The sequence below is a fragment of the Narcine bancroftii genome, chromosome 1, assembly GCF_036971445.1.
Source record: "Narcine bancroftii isolate sNarBan1 chromosome 1, sNarBan1.hap1, whole genome shotgun sequence".
NCBI classification, from domain to species: domain Eukaryota; kingdom Metazoa; phylum Chordata; class Chondrichthyes; order Torpediniformes; family Narcinidae; genus Narcine; species Narcine bancroftii.
In genome coordinates this window covers 418,977,645-418,996,433 of record NC_091469.1, presented here as the reverse complement: position 1 = coordinate 418,996,433, position 18,789 = coordinate 418,977,645, and the positions used below count along the sequence as shown (strand labels likewise).

The window sequence follows — 18,789 nt, the reverse complement described above, 5'->3', positions numbered from 1 at the left end:
TTGAAGGTTATCAGGTTATGAAGATTCTTAAAGGAGCCGCATCATTGCTTTGTGCCAGGATATCTACAAAGGAAAGGTTTAGTGTCTGAACCGGGTTGAGGAACCAGGCCTTGGTTATCAACTGAAGACAAGCTGCTGTGATTTGCCAGCTTCTGTTACTTCATGGAGATGAGGCTTCGGGAGCTCATGGATGAATTGCGACAGCACGGTTTGAGCATGGATGGAACCAAAGGAGTTCTGATGGAAAGATTGTTGGATGCAATAGAAGCAGAGAAGATATTAGCAACTGAGAAGAAACCTGTGATCAGTCAAGAGCAAATGGCATCAGATGGAAAATGGTTCATGAAGTGTCACAAGAGCATGACAAAGAAATGGAACTATTGATAGATGTATCTGATCCTTAGGAAAAGGTAAACATCACAATGTCATATTACTTACAGGAGGAAATGCAGCCAGAAGATAGTGTGTCAAATGCAGCAACTAAAAGAATCAAAGTTTGAATGCAAGTTCCAAGGTTTTGAGTACTGCATCAAGGCATTAATATGGCTGTTCTTTCTGCAAAGGAAAAGGCACTTAAGGATAAACAGGCTTTAGATGAATGGGAGGTGCAACAAAGGAAGTAAGAAGAGCCAACAAAGAGCCATGAGGAGCAAAGAATCTGTTGTCGTTGCTGCAGACATTGAAACAATATTTCATCAAGTGAAAGTACCAAGAGCAGACTGTGATTTATTATGGTTTTTTTTTTTGTTGCCTAATGGAGATTACAATAAGAGTGCATTGGAATATAGAATGACAGTGCATTTATTTAGAGGAACTTCATCACCAAGCTGCGCAATTTATGCCCTTAGGAAATGTGTTGAAGACCATAAGAATCAAATTAGCTTTCAAGCTATAAACACTATTGTGGATAACTTTTATGTAGATGACTGTATGGTTTCTGCTACTTCAGAAGGGAAGGCAATTACTATATATTGAAAAGTATTGTGTTCCAAATGGGTGAGTAACAATTTTTCTGTATTGGCTAAAATACCAGATGTACAAAAGGTAGCAAAAATAAAAGATTCGGATTTAGAACGTGATGACCTTCCTCCAGAGAGTATGTTGGCGTAGTCAATCTGATGTCTTCAAGTTCAAGATTACCTTGAAAGTCAGACCTGCTACCAGAAGGAGGATCCTTTCCATAGTTATTTGGATTATATGGTCCCTTAGGAATCCTGGCACTAATTATCCTAATTGCTAAGAAAACCTTGCAAGATTTATGTAGAAAATGAATTGGTTGGGATGATGTTATACCTGACTAATGCACAAAAATGGTTGAGTTGGAAGACTTAAAAGTTGACCGATGTTTCAAACCCTCAAATTTCAGAAAAGTGATATCAGCACAGCTGCATCATTTTGCTGAATCATGTGAAGATGGTTTATAGAACTGTCAGTTGTCTACTATTATGTAATACCAGGATGAGTTTCATTATGGATTTGTAATGGCCAAAGGAAGGGTGGCACCATTAAGGCCAACCACTATTCCTTGAATGAAATTGGTAGCAGCTACTATGGCTAGTCAAATGGACACAATGTTGAAAAGGGAACTGCAGATGGAACTAATAGACTCAACTTTTTGGACCAATAGTACTTCGTACTTAAATGCATTAACAATAATCTACAAGATTTAGGACTTTTGTAGCTAACAGAATTACAGCAATTGATAAGGTTTTAAATGAGGTGCAATGGCAATATGTTAATGCAGTTAACAATCCAACTGGTCGGGCTTCTCGAGCTTTAAAGATTCAAGCTTTTTTGAAAAGGGAAATGTGGATTTCCAAACCTCAATTTCTGAAGCTATCTCAGAAAGAATGGCCTCAATCCTGAGGGATTGAGAGCAATTTCCATTGAAGATCCTGAAGTCAAAAGCATGAATACGAATGCTACTCAAATATAAAGTGAAGAAGTCGAATCAGTAACTCGTTTGGTTCATTACTTTTCATCTTGGTAGAGGTTAAGATATAAAGAACTATTTCTTCATAGCAAAGACAAAAAAAAAAATTAGGTGATATTTTTGTTCAGAATCAAACAACTTAGAACAACAAGATCGATCACAAGAACCATTTACCTTTCAAGCACCAAAGCCTGGTGAAGATTCATCAATGTTAAATTCTGTGCACGGTATAAGAATTGGCTGACACCAGTGAACTTGGAGGAGTGAGAAGTGAGTTTAGACTGTGACTCAAAGAACTTTTCTGAACTTATACATGTATTACATACATGTGCATTTAGAATTAGAAGGGGGTTAACAGTAATAAGTTAAAGTTTGATCCTGTTAAAAGTTAGGATGGCAGCTAACAAAAAATATTCGGTGGAAACCTTCATTAATGTCTCTCTTCTCAAGGGATGTCTACCCTGAAGAAGTTCGCCTTTGGGTTTGGGTGCCTGCTTACATTTTGCTCATACGTTGATGAAGGGCTTAAGTCTGAAATGTTGGTGATGTATCTCTCTTTGCTAAATACAGTACACAGTTTGACCTGCTGAGTTTCTCCAGCATTGTGTTTTTACTTCAGTCATGGTTTCTGCAGATTTTTTTATGTTTTACTCTTACTGTAGAGTAAGAGAATCATTGAGCCATGCAACATGGAAGCAGGCCTTGCTGCTCTGGCAACCAAGGTGCCCATCAGAACTGGTCCTATTTCACTGCATTTAGACTGCACCTTTCTAAATCTTTGCTATCCACATACTTGTCAGTCTTTGCTGAAATTGTATCCATCTCTACCACTTCCTCTGGCAGCTCTTTATTTCCAAGTTTCTCCTTGGGTTCCCTTTAAATCTTTCCCTTTTCAGTTTAAATCTTGCCCTCTTGTTTTTGACTCCTCTCCCCTGGGAAGAAGACTATGAACATTCATCTTTACTATGCCCTTCAAGATTTTGGATACTTCTAGAAGGCCTTGGACACCCTCCATTATTTTCTACGGAGACCCTGGAATTCCTATAGTATATTTCTCTGCTTATTTACTTTCTTCTGAACTTTGAGCAGAAATTGAACGTGGTTTGACAGGCTGATTTTGCAGAACAAAACAGTTTGTGTTGTTCAATGTGTCAAAAGACCCAGTAGAGGAATGTTTTAATGCTGTTTTAGAAGTTAGCAATTTTGACCCATCTTCAGTTGGAATTGGGAATTGTTTCACTGTTCAGTCCTCACGCAATGCTAGGAACAGCCAGTGGCTTGAAAGTGAACTTTCAAAGATTTGAGTTTCCCGATGCAGTTGCATGGACATAGTCTATTTATTAAGCCAATTGCTAATGCACATATAACAGTATTAATTCTTTGGCTTCCGTTGAAGAGTCTGGGATAATGATACCATTTACCTGCCAGTCAAGGTTTTCTACTTAATTCAAACCCAAATATAATCTTACTTAATAACACATATTGCTAAAATCCACTTTCTATGTAATAGCGAGACTAGAATAATGTCAATGCTGAAATTGAGTTGTTTTTGATGGATAAAATCTGAAACCATTTTAAGATATTACAAAGAACTTGTCTGCTAATAATATCTTCTGATTTTAAAAAATGCTTCAGTAAAACCCCTGGTATCTGGCACCTATGGGGGATGGGTAAATGCTGGATAAGTGAATTTGCTGGTTGCTTGAGATTTCGTGGTGTGTGATTGGAAAATTGACCACTAGATGGTGTCAATTTTTTTTTAACCACAATTTTTTTTTGCTGGTTGTTTGAGACTGCCAGTTCCTTGAATTCCTGATAACGGGCATTTTACTGTATGATGTTAAAAAAAATAATTTTACAGCATGGGATGGAAAATACAAGCACTTGTCCAATTGAAAAGATGGAATTTCCTTTAAGATCCTCCGGGATCTATTGATCAGTGTGGTTTCATCCAAAAATATTGATTGAACAACCTTAATGTATCTTTGTAGTCATGCATCTGTGTTATTTAATATTTTGTTGTGAACAGGATGGCAGCCGCGCTGGTTTGTTCTGGCTGGTGGAATCTTGTCCTATTATGATTCTCAGGAGGACACCTGGAAAGGCTGCAAAGGCAGCATTAAGATGGCAGTGTGTGAAATACAAGGTGAGGTGTCAGGTTAATATATTTGAATTTAACTTGCATTTTCCAAGATGTTTGTTTGGAATAATTGGCAAATTTGGCAGATATAAAATGCTTTCTTAAATATCTTGGTTTTCTTCCTGAAAGTGCAGATAAAGCTGTTCTTGCATTAAGACAGATATTTCAATTTGCTTCACCTACATCCAGGTAAAAGGAAAAGCTGGATCACATGTGTGCTATTTCAATAGCTTTAGGCTGTGACTGCTAAGTAATTTTAGTAACTCATTGAATAAATCTGCAGTCATTAAGCTTCAAAGTATTGGTCTGAATTTTTTAAAGCATATTTTCCTTAAAATATCTGCTGGATTGTTTATAATATTTAGAATGCATGTATATTTCCATCCTTACAAGAGATTATGCAAAATGTTCCATCTCAAGCTGCTCTTTGTGTCTGAATGCAATTCCAGCAACACTCCAGAATCTCAGTACCAAGCAGGTTACATCTGGTATTGATATTTGGAGGCTGGTAAAATTTGTAGTTATTATCCATCATTATTGTCCTTGTGAAGTTGGCAGTGAGGTATTTTCTTGAGCTACTCAATCCTGTTTTTTTTTTAAAGTAATAATAATTACACAATTACTGTATATGAGATGGAGCGTTCCAGGGTGCAAGTCCAGTCATGATGAAGCGAAAATTTATAGGTGCTGGTGTTTATGTGGATGCTGCTCTGGTCATTTTTAGGATAGGGGTTGCAGGTCGGAAAGGTGATATTGGAATAGTTAAGGAGAGTAACCACAATATATTTTGTAATTGGTACACGCCAGTGGTGGAGGGAATAAGTTTCTAGAAAGAAAATGTTTTTACAGTTGGTCAATTTGATATTTTGTCCAAAAGAGGCTTAAAGATTTATTTAAATGCTGAATATTTTAGCTATTATTTTAAAAAAAAAAATTAATCAATTTTTAAATGGTTTGAGCATGTTTTTGAATGTTAGGGACATTCAGAAATCTTTTCTAGTTTTGACAGTGCCAGCTCCCAAATGTGTTTTCTTCGCACCTTTGGGCCGAACTGGTTCTCATCCTGCCACCAGTTGGGATTTGATTGCTGAAGTCCCTGAGCTGCGTAAAGCTTCACTTGCAAAAAAAAAATATTTCGAGGCCAGATGGTTAAAGTGAGTGTGGGCTTGGCAGAAGAGCAAGAAAGAGTGTGAGAAAGTCACCATTTGAAAGATAGTACAATGAGCGCTCTTTCTGCCCCCACACCCCTAGATGCTGAATATTCCAGTTTTTGTCTTATTTCAGAAATACAGAGCTTGAAAAGATGGTTGCATTTACTTTGAGAAGTATATGAAATGTAACTCGTAACATGGCTTGGAGTTTTCTTAGTGTGCTTATGGAATATAATATTCTGCAAGTTAATACATTGTCAAAAAAAAAACGATGGAACTATTCTCTTTCACTTTCAGTGCATGCTGGTGACAGTACAAGAGTAGAACTAATAATACCAGGAGAACAACACTTTTATCTGAAGGCTCTGAGTGTTAGTGAGAGACAGAAATGGCTTGTTGCACTGGGATCCTCCAAGGCTTGCCTGACAGATAGCAGGACCAGGAAAGAGAAAGGTATGTTTTTTTCATTTTTAAGACAGTAGTGCAATTTTAAAGAACAATTTTTACCAGATCAATTTGAAGTAATCTCTGAAGTGAAGAGCCATGGTACTGCAAGTCATACCTGCTTCTTCAGTACTAACTATGACAGCTGCTGAGCAGAGATTATCCAGCACTTCATAGTCGAAGCAGGAGGTGAAAATCTTTACAAGTAGGTGGATACAGGGGCCTGACAAGAGTTTGCTTTTAAATTTTTTAAAAATAAATGGTGCAAGCTGACATGATAATTGAGATATTTGACTCTTGTATGCTGATAGAAGGAAGTTGAAGAGAATACTTTCCAATTCATTCTGTAATTTTCTAGTACGGCAGCTAAATCTTCATTGTCCTTGGGCAACAAAGAGAAAGTGGATAGTTGGTGTTTGAGCTGGATAGCTAAATACACGATGAAATATTTGTTCATATTTTTAGCTCCTATTTATTTTTCTATTCCCAACCCCTTGCCCTCAAACTTGTAATGTATGACTTGAGTATTTTTTCAAAATTGCTGTTATAATTTGGAATCTATTAGCCATCCTTGTAAATACCAAACTATTATCTGCTGTGCCCTTTTAGTTCCGGCTTGCTGTTTATCTCACTGGACTTGAATCACTTCACAAAAAAAACTTGGTTTTGTTTAAAATGCAAACAAAGATCTTTTGTTTCAATGTTTACACATACAAGATTAATAGTATGCATTGGACATGTTTATCAGAACTCTACAACTATTCTGAGACTGATCAGCACCAAGAAATCTTTACCCTTGCTGAACAAGACTTGTGAATTAAATTGCAGTCTGGATAAAATACATTTTATAATGATTTGACTTGATGCAAGTTGATACTCATGAATGCTATTTCTGGATTGATGTACAAATTGGGGAAAAAAGTGCTAGTTTTAATCTGGCGATTAGATATTTTACTTTACCAATAACATTCAAATTTACTGTGTTGAAAAATATTCCATGCATCCATTTACAACAATAACCATTCCTGAGTGAAACTATGAATGGTATTGTAAAGGTGGAAGTATTCATTACAAATCAAAATACTACAAATACAAAATAAAAACAGGTAATGCTGGAAACGCCAGCAGATCGAACACCTTCTTTGGAACAAGAAAGCAAGTTAATGTTTTAGTTAACTAGGATGGTCAATAATTAAAAGTGCCCTGCTTATTCAGTAAAAGATAATTGTTTAGTTTAATCTATCAATTTTTACTGATCACTATGCAGTGCAAGATAGATCTGGTTTACTTTGATTTAAAGGTACTTTTCCATCTCTATATCTAGTCCCAAATGAAAAGAACTTCCTCCTAATTGTTCACTGATGAAGCTTGTGTGTCAATGCTGTCTGAGCGTTGAAAGTTTCGGTGGCTGAATAGTATGCCTTCACACTAAGGTAGCTCCTGGTCGACTGTTCTTTTTTTTTGCAGGGAAGAATTTTGAACCCAAGTGGTGTTTTTGCAGTATCCTCTATTGTCCAATTAACTTCAAACAAACTCACTCAGATTATGTGGTGTGGAAACTGATTTTCTCTTTGTTCTTTTAAAGAAATTATCGAAAACACTGAATGTCTGAAAAAGAAGGTATCTGAACTGAGATTGTATTGTGATCTTCTTCTCCACCAAGTAAATAACCTAAAAGAGAATATGCAATCTGATCAGTCCATGTCGACTAATTTAGAGGTACTGTACATTGTCATTGTCTCTCAATAGTATGTGTTGTTCATTGCTGGTTAATCTGTTAATATTAAATGTTGCATCATGTTGAAGAGTATTCTGGATCTTCAATGAAAGCAGTCGGTTTCCAAAGATCACCAAAGAAAAGTACTTTAGTGCCTATTAATCACTTACAATGTTTAGACTAGGATGTTCTTTAAATCTGTAGAAACAAATAGAAGATTTTGAGAGTTTTCAGTGACATACCAAATCGACAGAAGGTCCTTTTTTTTAAATATAGAGATCATCCAGTTAATGTTAACTTTTTTCTCACATTCTCCCATTAATTTTTTATCTGATTTGATGGATGAATTACTTTTTAAAAAAAAAAATCATTCATGCAATGTGCCAAAATGATTCACAATTGGGGAAATACTGTTCAAGTATAATACTTATTGTATATTGCAGAAATGTGACAGCCAGTTTATACAAATGCCAAAGAATTTTTTTTTTTTGGTAAGATGTTCAGGAGGTTTGTCTAGTTTGCAGAAGATAACATTTTTCATTGAATAATGGTGTCGTATCTTTTAAATCTGTTTCTCAGGAAGGCAATTGATTGTTTCATTTGATGCACCACACTGTTTGATGCACTGATTTGTCAGCTGCACATGGAGAAGTAGTAGAATGTCTTTACAGCCCAAAGTCTCAATGACAATCTTGGAAATTAACTTCATAATTGTGTCAAAATCTTTATCATTTTATCAACGAGTGAAACCTTTTGGCCTCAAAGTTGGTATTTTGTTGTTGCACACATACAAGAACTTGGTGATGAACTATGTAGCACCAAGGCATCAGGAGCTATTGAAATGCCTTTGTGTGCTTTTAGCTCAAAAAAGTTGAGGGCAAGAGAGGGCTGGAGCAAGAATGATGGTGGTATTTGGTGTATATTTGGGAGAAGGAGAGAGACACGTTGGAATTGGTGTCTAATTTGGATCAGAGAACTGTGATCTAGGTTTTGGCAAGTGGGAGGCGGTTGCCATTGCAGTGCTTCAGCTATTTGCTTGCAGTGGTGGACCCACAGAAAGAAGGTTGAGACTTGTTTGCACTGGGTCCCAGCCCAATGAGTTGACAGAGAATGAAGTGTTCCTGACACGGAAATAAATGAAATATACAAGGGTAATCTGTGGTTGGATCCACAAATGAACTAGCAGCTATGCCACTGAAGGGCAGAGTCTAAAAGTGACTGGCACTGAGTCGTGGGCTACAGTTACACCAAAACCACTTGGAAAAAGACCCTGTGCCAACAGGCAGAGTTTGATGAATAGAACCGCAATTGACAAAGAAAGCTAACTATTGTTTGAGCATGCATTTCAGTTATAAAAAGGATTCATTCTCTTAATTTTTTTTCTCTTGCATGTTATTAGTGAACTTGGGGTTTAGATGGCCAGAATTCATACATTTACCTTTTGGCTTCATTCCATGCATTTTGTTAACAAAAAAATATTCCAAGCAAAAAAGTAAAATTAATTAACCTGCTATCCATAATCTTTTGTGAAAGGATGTCACAGATCTTTCCTGGCTCTTCCTGGTTTTAATTCTTAGTCTATTCCCTCAGTGGAAATCTTTTCTTCATCGACCTTGTAATTTTCACCTTAATTGACCTTTAACCTCCTCGGTCTCAGAAAATGCAATCCTGATTTATACAGTTCTTAATCTTGAGCCTAGGTATCATTTCGGTACATCTTTCCCAAGGTGTGCAGCCCAGAACAGCTCATGATCTAATGCATAGTAGGATTTTGGGGTGCAACTTTATTGCTTGCTGAAAGTGGCATAACGTGGTTTTAAAAAAAAGGTGTATGACGTGCTTGCTTTTATTAGAAGAGTTGTTGGGAATAAAAATAGGAAAGTTGTGTTACAGCTTCATTAAACATTAGTTAGATCAATTTGGAGTATGTGGTTGCCACATTGGAGCATCAAACACTCCTCAATTGTAATTGAAATTAAAACAAATAGATTAAGGGTTAACAGATTTGGAGGGGATCTCATAGGATCTCTTTCTCCAGAGAGTAGTAAGTACTTGGAATACACTTAATTAGAGAATGCTGGTTATTGACCTCATTTCAGTGTTCAGACAGATACTTGAAATGCCTAGGCATAGAATGCTGTGGGCCTAGTCGTGGAAGATGAATACAATATTAGTGGTTGGCATGGTTGAGGTGGGATGAATGTCTAGCTTCTGTGCTGTGGGATTCTGACTCTATGAATAATTTCAAATGGATGACTCTTCAACTTTCGATTTTAGATATCATCTAATTGGCTATTTCATCTAATGTTTGTGATTAAATCTTCGATTTTTCAAGGGAATTTTTATTGCTTAAGGAGGCAGAGAACTCTATAGCTTTTCTGAGATTTTCATATGGACTTGTTTCTCAGAATTTGGATAAATATTATTATTGCTTTATGGTTGGTAGACACAGCTGGCAACCCCCTCTTCTATTACAAAGATGTAACCTTATTTTTTGTTTGCATTCTGAAGATTGACATGGCAACAGTTCTAAGATCTACTTGCAATACCTTTATGAAGACATTGGAAGAATGCATGCAAATTGCAAATGCTTCATTCAGGCCTGAGCTATTGCAGCCTACGCCACCAGATTCTCCACATGTGGCTGTCATAAAGCCGAGCAGAGTACGTGTTTGTAGCGAATATTAAAAAAAATGATATTGTGATCTCCGCATATGGAATTGGACCAGTTTGAAATGTGTACATCTGTTTACTTTGTTCTGCCAGGTTCAGATGGAATGCATGTCATGTTGCAGAAATTGTGAACAATGTATTAATCAGATGACTATTTGTTCAGTAATTTTCTTCATTATTGGTCAATATTTTGATTAAGATAGCTTGATTTAATACATTTCTGTGACCTGGTTTTATTAGTGTATTACCTCTTACGAAAGAGGTGGAACGTTTAAAAAAAAAAAAAAAAATCCAGAAAGAGGAGAGAATTAGGCATCTTGCATTTTAAAGTTCTTTGGTTTTTCCATGGGGAATGTTTCCAACATCAAATGATATTCTTCTGAACACCATCAAGGGAATCCTTCTCATCTCCCTAATCCCCGTGGAAATCCCAATATTTGCTTTCATCGTTTTAAATTTATTATAAACGTATATTTACTGAATTTATAAAGAAAACACTTCCCATAATAATGCTGTAAACTTTTCAGTTGTGTTTCTGTTTCAAAACACTGAGGCAAAGGCCCCTGGCTCCTTCTTAAAAGGGAAAGCCGTAAGATATTACTCACAATTGTGATCTACTAGCCTACAGGAAAACAAATAGACCCAGTGATCCTACACTATTATAGAAGTATTTGATTAGCTTATACTTTTTTATGTACCATTGCACAAGGGTTTGTACTGAGGAGTTTGATAATTTGATGTTAAACTGTGTTTATTTCTAACCAAGACCAATGAAAAGGGCCTTAACAAATAATAGAAAACGGTACCTTTTAATAACATTTGCAAGGATGCAAAACCTGTACGAAATATAATACTGAAACTTTATGATTTTCCAAAATATCAATTTTTGAAATGTAATTGCATGACAACTGTTAAATATGCATTCTGACAAAAATGTATTTGTCATTTCCCAGGTTCAACTGAGCCTGGGGTATAACACAAATATGTGTTTTAGCTTATTGTTTTAACATGGCCAGTGGTGAATATGCTAAAAATAGATTTGGTTGTTTGTAGGTGGAAACTGGTTAAATACATGTCCGCACCGATTCAATTTGTAGTAGAGGGTCAAAGCAGCATTCTGAGATAGCTGGATTAAAATGACTTAGCTCCCTAATCTTTTGAAGTCGTGCCCTACTCAATTTTACAGTTCTTGGCTAATCCCTCTGACAAATCAAGCTTTTGCTTCTGATAAATGCAGTGTGCGCTACTACCTAGCCTTTTAAAAAAAAATAGAGGCGTTCCCTAAATTTCTATGAAATTTAGTGAATGTCTCTAGTTATTAAAAGGCTCAAGGATCATTCAACTTTCCAGTGGTTTTTAACGAAAATCTTATTTTTCCCTGAAGTCACATAAATATAGAATTCTCTTTAAATTTGAAAGACAAAAAACTAAGTATACAATTGGGACAAAAGTTGAAAAATTGGACAAATTAATGTTTTATCATCTGCACTTTTGGAGTAGAAATGATCGCATATTGATAGGGTGTTTGTCATTTAACCTCTGAAAAATTCAAGTATCAAAATTTTGTTGTTGGATGTGTGCATGAATGGTGTTGATAATCTGTAAATGAAATAAATATTTGAAACTTTGTGGTCAAAAGTTGATCACTATTAACACTGACTTCTGTTAATTTGGAGGATTTGGGAACATTGCTTATTTATAATCTCTCTTGTGTTCTTGTTATTTTTATAGATTAAGCACCGTGTGTCCAGTTACAATTGCAGAGAAAGGTAATAATTTAAAGGGCATTGCGGTCTAGAAAGTGAGTTTGTAAGTGATATACAATGATCGACTTGCAGTTTGTTCATTTTAACCTGATGTATTAATTGCATTGATATTTAGTTATTAATATTATGCTGATACAAAAGCTCCATTATAACAAATTGCTATTTCATTGGGCTGAGCTCTGAGTGCATTTCTTTTTTAATTCATTCAAGAATGTAGACAATTTCAGTGTTTGATACCTGTTCCTTGTTTCCCTAACACCATGGCTACTTTTAATTTTATTTGCTTCTCTATGGAACTTGGTTAAGCTCAGACAAATTTTTTTGTTCATTTCAAAATATTTACCACAGGAATGAACTGAAGAACTGTCAGAATGGATCAATGAGAATAGAGCACAAGATTAAGCCTTGCAAAAAGTCACAGTCAGAAAGTGACAATCTGCATCAAGAAAATTCAAAAAGGGAAAATGCAGAGGGTAAGATTGAAATCAAATTAAAAAATTGGAATAGATCAAATGAACAAAGCCTATGGAGGGATTTGAAATGAAGTGATGTGTGATAACTGAAAATCTACATGGAACTTGTTAGATTAGTGGGTTACATACATACACACATTTTAAGACATCTTATTTGAAAGACTGAAGAATTCATATTCAATAACATTGCAGGATATCTGGAGAATATGTCACACATTTCACAAGTAGGTTCTAATTGAACTGGCGTCATAAAATGAAAGACCATTGTTTTAGAGAAGACAAACTGGCTACAAGCACCTTTCTGCTAAGTGCTCACAGAAAGGTCACTCTTAGGTTTTGTTTATCTAAGAAAACAGCTTGACTAAGAGAGAAAAACTCCTGTTGTTTGCTGAAGAAGGTGGAGGTTTTGCAAGTGAGAGAGTCACATGGGCTTTCTGGCAGTCTCAGTTGGAGAGAGAGAGACGAGTTAACAAGCTCTCTCAGCTAGTGTGTGTGACACTGAAAAGAGACTGAACAGTCACGGCTGAAACAAGCCAGGGAGAGCTGGTTGGAAACAAAGTTCCAGAGCAGTGGATGGCTGAAAGTGCTGTCTAACTGGTGTTTCTCTTGGAATAAGTGGAACAGAACGGAACTCTGTGGTGGCCTGAAAGAAAAAGGTTACCATCTGAAAAACCGTGATGGGGCAAGTTTCATCAGTGATTGAGGTGATTAATGGTGGAACCTCAGTTGTGGAAATCCTGGAACAACAAATCTCTCTCTGCAAACCCTACAAGAACCTTCCTGAGCGGAAAGTTCTTCGAGCACCAAAGCCTGGAGAACTTTATACATGTTAAATTCTGTGCACAGTATAAGAATTGCCTGCATCCAGAGAACTTGGAATAAGAAGTGAGATTGAACTGTGAACCAAAGAACTTTTCTTAAATTTACACACACATTACATACATGTGCACTTAGAATTAGAAGGGGGTTAATTTGGGTTAGTTAAGTATAGAGAGAAGTTAAAGTTTGATTCTGTTTTCATGTTTAAGGTTGATTTAAAAATAACTTGTTTTAAAAACCATTGGTCTTGGTGAATGTCTATTGCTGCTGGGTTTTGGGGTCCTTTGGGCTTGTAACAAAGTATATGCATGAGTTTCTTTTGAGTATATTGCTGTCCAAAGGTGAATATGTCAATGAGCTTTATTTTTCATACCAATTATAAATTCAACATTTTAATTTTATGTGGTTTTCAAAACAAAAAAAAATTCTATCTGTCCTCCTGGGTATTTCTCGAAAGCATCTGATATTTTCAAGTGTTAAGCGAGTACATGGCCAATTGTTAAATGGTCTGTACAGAAATTACCAATTTAAATTTCACGTGGGCAATCTAATGTGGATGCAAGTCATCTAGCCATTTAATGGTATTGGAACTTTAATCCAAATTCGTGGTGTAAATTGAATAGGAAACAAGTACATTTTGTATATTTTGCATATTTTTGTCTAATACCTGTATCATAATGGCCATAATATTTGGGAAAATAATTTGCAACTCAGTTTACAGAAAATGAACATTCCTAATGATTTTTACCTCAGTAATATTTCAAAAAGCTTTAAAGCAGTCCAACAAAAGGAACACTGTCCAATCTAAGAAATCTGTTCTTGTAAACAACTGTATTGTCTTTTCCCATTATCTTTTGTAACCACCAAGTAAGATTGAATAATGAGAGCACTGTACTTCATAACACAACAGTATGCAAATTCATAAGTGGAGCATGGTGCAACTCAGTAGCAAAGTGCACTCTTTGAACAGCTCTACTTCCATTATGAATGCTGGCCTTTGTTTTCAACAAATGCACCAAGTTAAATTTTAACAGCATTTCTTGTTGATCAGATTTTTTTTTAAAGTCTTTCCAGTTGCCATGAGGTTATAAAGTCCATGCCTTGGAATAGTAATATTACATTTGCAAGAGAAACTTGGTCCCATCAAGAATCCCACTGCTGCTATTTGCAAGTATGTTAAAAGCAATATCTACAAGATGGTGGAGCAAATAAGTAAATGATCTTGGACAAATTGACATTTCTGCAGAAAAGACTACTTCTGATGTCAGAAGTTTATTTTTTTTAATAACAGCTTTGTGTGCCAAATTTTGATGCATGGTTTGTATAGTTTCTAATACATATTAATTTTATTTCTTAATTTTGTATTTTATTTTTTGATCCCTCATCAGTGATGATGGATAACCCTGAATTATCAGAGGTAGCTGAAAAGGATTCTAGTGTGAATATTGAACTTCAGCCTTCTGCAGCTGAAGATGAGACTGGCAAGGGCAGTGAGGAACCAGGTGGTACAAGTCCTGTACCTGATGTAGAAAAGGAAGGGATACAGACATTTTTCAGTACTATGGATCAAAGGTATGAATATTCTGTTTGAGAAACCCCATTTCTTGAAAGTGTTTGCTTCTTTTTTTGTATTACCTCTTAATTTTAATAGAAGACTGAAATTTAGCTTTGATTTTAAAAACTTGATTTAAAAAAAACTATGATTAGTAATGATATATAATATGGGGTCAGTTTTTACCAGTCTGAAATTCTTTTATATAATTATTATGTACTAACTTATAGATTTGCAGATTGTTTTCTGGAATTCCATATGTTTATTGGTAGATGTAAAGCTATAATTGTTTAGCTCTAGAGATTTAAAATTGAAAACAATACTTTTATTCAAAAACTAACCAAGTATTATCAGACAATATTTACCTGCTCTCACTAATCAGAACTTTCATTCTTTTATGTGTAAAGATCCCTATGGATACAAGCTAATCCTAGTTTTGGCTCTATGGTGCATTTGAAAAAGTATTACTTATGTCTATTTTAAAATACATATAATAAGACAGATTGAATTGATGTCTGTTTGTATGTGACTTTAATTTTTACCATATGTATATGACATCATCCAAAATATGTTGCTCAAATGCTCTACATATTTGCAAAAATGAATTCCCTCATGATCTCCTGAAATTTCTGTTTCATAACTCTGGTGCATGTCCTATGTGTGACATTACTGAAGAGCAACTTTAGTCCAAAATCTGTCTTTTCTGCAAGACAAGGTAATTATAAAATAATAATGTTAAGGAGGAGTTGATCACTTTAAATTTTTATAACTATATTTCACATTGGTCCATACTTCATAAAACTAATAACATGGCAGAGGAATGGTTAATTCAAAAGGCATCTTCAATAAAGCTATACATTCAATTAGTTCCCTTCATCTGACTTGTTTCACTAGTTAAACTAAATTGATTGTATTTAAATTCCAAGATTATAAATTGTTAAACAGAATGAATAGAAGTTCTTAAGATATCGATAACTAAAAGAAAACTGGTAATTTACACAGTTTGAGTTGTGCTTCTGGACAGCTGAGCAAATGATCTGAGAGGCTGCTAATGGTCAGATGTGAGAAAACATTTCAGATTCATGATCTTTACAAAGAAGAGGCTATTTACATTTGTTATTGTGGAAGAACCAACACATTGGACTTTACTGGTCAAATTCTGAGAGTCCAGGTTTTCTAAGATGACAGGTTGAGAAGCACAATGGAGTGTGATAGTTTGTCAACTCTTGTTTTTCCAGTTCGAGTAAAATAAATGCATTTTTCTTTGACACTTATTCTGCAGGATAATATTACCGCTTTTGCATTCATTGATCATACATCTCTAAGAAACCACCAAATGATTCGGTACATCTCGAACTGGTTCTGTGCCAATCATAAAGAACAAACAAACTCAAATAGATAAACCAAAATTTAACCATTCTCTTTGGAGACTTGCCTCTAACCAGGAAAAAAAAATTATTTAGTGCCTTCCTCTGGATTGAGTAGGTGTTGAATAATTAACAGTTGTATTCATCTTTAGTTGTTCCTTAAAATTATGACCCCTTTTTAATAGATTGGGGCAAAAAGACTTCTGCAGGTACAATTGAAGTACTGTAATTGCAAGCCAAATAGATGATAAAAGGCTAAAGTTCATATAAATTTGTATGTGTTCTCCAATATGTAATTGCTCTTTTTATTTGAGGTTTCTTATGAGCACAGTGTTTCTTGTATTTTAATTTTTCATATGCTTGATAATTTCCAATAGTACATATGCTTTTGCTTTCAGATTTAATGATATTGAATTTGAAGAAGACAATGGAATTCCTACTTTGCCATTTTTGGAATCTTGCTATGCCATAGTTCCGGTGTTAGGTAGGAAATTGCATCCTATTTTTTTTGGTGATTATCTAATCTAACACTAAAGGCAATATATTCTGTTCAGATATTTAGAAATAGTTGTGCACAAATCATTCCTGAATTTTGAATTTGTTTATATTTGCCACCAAATCATTTTTATCTCATCACGTGTCTCAATACAAAATATCACATTTAAATTTGTGGATTCTTTTTGTTTGTGTCTTGCCTGCAATTAAAGATTTGTTGGTCTATTTTGGTTTACTGTTCAACACTTAGGTTCAACAGATTTGTATGGTGTGGAAGCACTGAAATGTCCATTTGACATTGGATTACACTTCTACTAGTACAGTACATATCTTTTGCACAGTAGAGGATTTCTATAGTTTTACATACATGCAGTATTCTACCATTATATTTTTTAAAATTGTTCATTTGTTTTCAGAACTGTTCAGTGTTTTTGAATATTAAGCTGCATTTGCTACACATATTAGAAAACAAATTTGATAATGATGAATTTATCATGTACATTATACAATATGTATATAGGCACTGAAATTATTTTTTGCTGCAGCTAAACTTTGCAAAGGAAAACAACTACAGTGGTATACATTTATTGAAAAAGAAAAGTTGTAGCTATATATAGAGAGAGAGAGATAGGCTTAATCTTATAAAGACTAAATTCTACAGAAATTAGATTACGGTTTTCATTGATATTTTCTTGCAAGTTTAGTAACATGTAGGCCATTGCTAAGACAAGATGGTGACTACAATGCAAGCAAGCAATCAGTAGATAAATCTCTGGGCCTTGAAGTTTCCAATAAATCAATATTGTTACTTTAAATATGGGGCCTTATAAAAAGGGCATAATGTGTATTACAGTAAATTTTTTAAAGTTGTGCTTCGGAAATAAGAAAGATGAAGTGGTTATTCAACAAATGAGCAATGCTCACATTCTTCATGTAGTTGGTTTGGATCATTTCAAGTTCAATTTTATAATCATCGGATTGTACATGTACAACCCAACGAAACAGCCTCTCTCCATACTATGGTGCATGCACAGAGACATGCAATACACAGTACATAATGATCACATAAATAATCAAATTAAATATACATATAAATATTTTGGATGATTTTCAGTGTTGGAGGATTCTGTTCATCAGTCTCGCAGCCTGTGGGAAGAAGCTGGAAGACTTAAATCTGATGCTCCTGTACTTTAAAGTTCACTTTGCAGCCTTAGGCCATCATTTTACACTAGATTATGACTGCTGCTTGGTGCCAAATTTGGCAGGTAATGTTTGTGTGCATAGGTGGAGCACAAATCACTCTGGCCACCAAATTGGATTGGACTCTAATGTCTTTGATGGTTTGTGTGTTAGGAGCTTGCAGGTTGGGCAGATCATGGCATCAATGTACAATTTAACAATCAAGTTGGCTCTGACTTTAGAGGAATATCAGAAATTTAACTGTAGCAAGGAAATGCCCCATCAATTCAATTAAAATGGAATGACATTTACGGTCAGGTTAATATCTACTTAATTTAACAGAGTGTTGTTTTGAAGAATTGGGCTTTTGGATTTTCTGGATCTCATGCTAGTCTGTGAAATATTCATGGAAAGGTTTGGCAGAAACAAGAGTTTTCCTTTTTCCTCAAGACAAAACCCAATTGCTGTTAGGTATGAGTGCTTTTATTGCCATTTTGCAAGTGTGCCAAGTGAAGGAAAAAATATGAAGAGAATCTATGCATATCAAGACAAACTTCCAGAGAGTGTCTTGATAGCAGACCTTGTTCGCCAAGAATTTGATTATTCCTCTATAAGGAGTAAAAGTTTGCCAGTTGTGCTTCCTCATGAGCAGGCAATGATGATCATGATTCATTGTATACAATTTCAAATCATCTGTGTTCAGGGAGTGGAGTGGAGTTCTTTCCATTTGCGGTACATTTCAGTATACATCTTTTTTTTCTGAGGGGCGCTGGACAAAGTGGTAATTCCCTGTTTTCCTTACGGTAGACAAAGTTAAAAGAATTTCATGCATGTAAAAATCCAAATGTAGTATCACATGACAATAATGGAACCTTTATCTTATTTGTATGTAGTGTTTGCAGTACTTGGTAAATATAGTTGGTGGCATTCTGCTCTATTGCAAAGCTAGAAGTCCCAACAATGCCATATGCTCAATCCAATTGTGGCCTCATTGGAAAAGCAGGATCAATTTGCTCTTGTGGAGAAAGAGGCAACTCTTACTGCCCAAATGTAAAAGTCTGCTGTAAAGGAAATTATATA

At 35.2% G+C, this 18,789-nt stretch overlaps 1 protein-coding gene across 4 annotated transcripts in view; it reads left to right on the top strand.

Annotated features, from left to right (window-relative positions):
* Window positions 1–18,789, top strand: part of plekha8 (pleckstrin homology domain containing, family A (phosphoinositide binding specific) member 8) — a 42,490-nt gene that overhangs the window by 3,516 nt on the left and 20,185 nt on the right. For all 4 annotated transcript variants that reach the window (XR_011350070.1, XM_069914056.1, XM_069914057.1 and 1 more), the window contains exons 2-9: window positions 3,963–4,079; window positions 5,522–5,677; window positions 7,254–7,387; window positions 9,897–10,049; window positions 11,790–11,827; window positions 12,173–12,297; window positions 14,505–14,688; window positions 16,434–16,519. Coding sequence is in view for 3 of the 4 variants with exons in the window: in XM_069914056.1 (XP_069770157.1) it covers window positions 3,963–4,079; window positions 5,522–5,677; window positions 7,254–7,387; window positions 9,897–10,049; window positions 11,790–11,827; window positions 12,173–12,297; window positions 14,505–14,688; window positions 16,434–16,519 (993 nt within the window). In the remaining variant the exon portion in view is untranslated. The remainder of the gene's footprint in view (window positions 1–3,962; window positions 4,080–5,521; window positions 5,678–7,253; window positions 7,388–9,896; window positions 10,050–11,789; window positions 11,828–12,172; window positions 12,298–14,504; window positions 14,689–16,433; window positions 16,520–18,789) is intronic.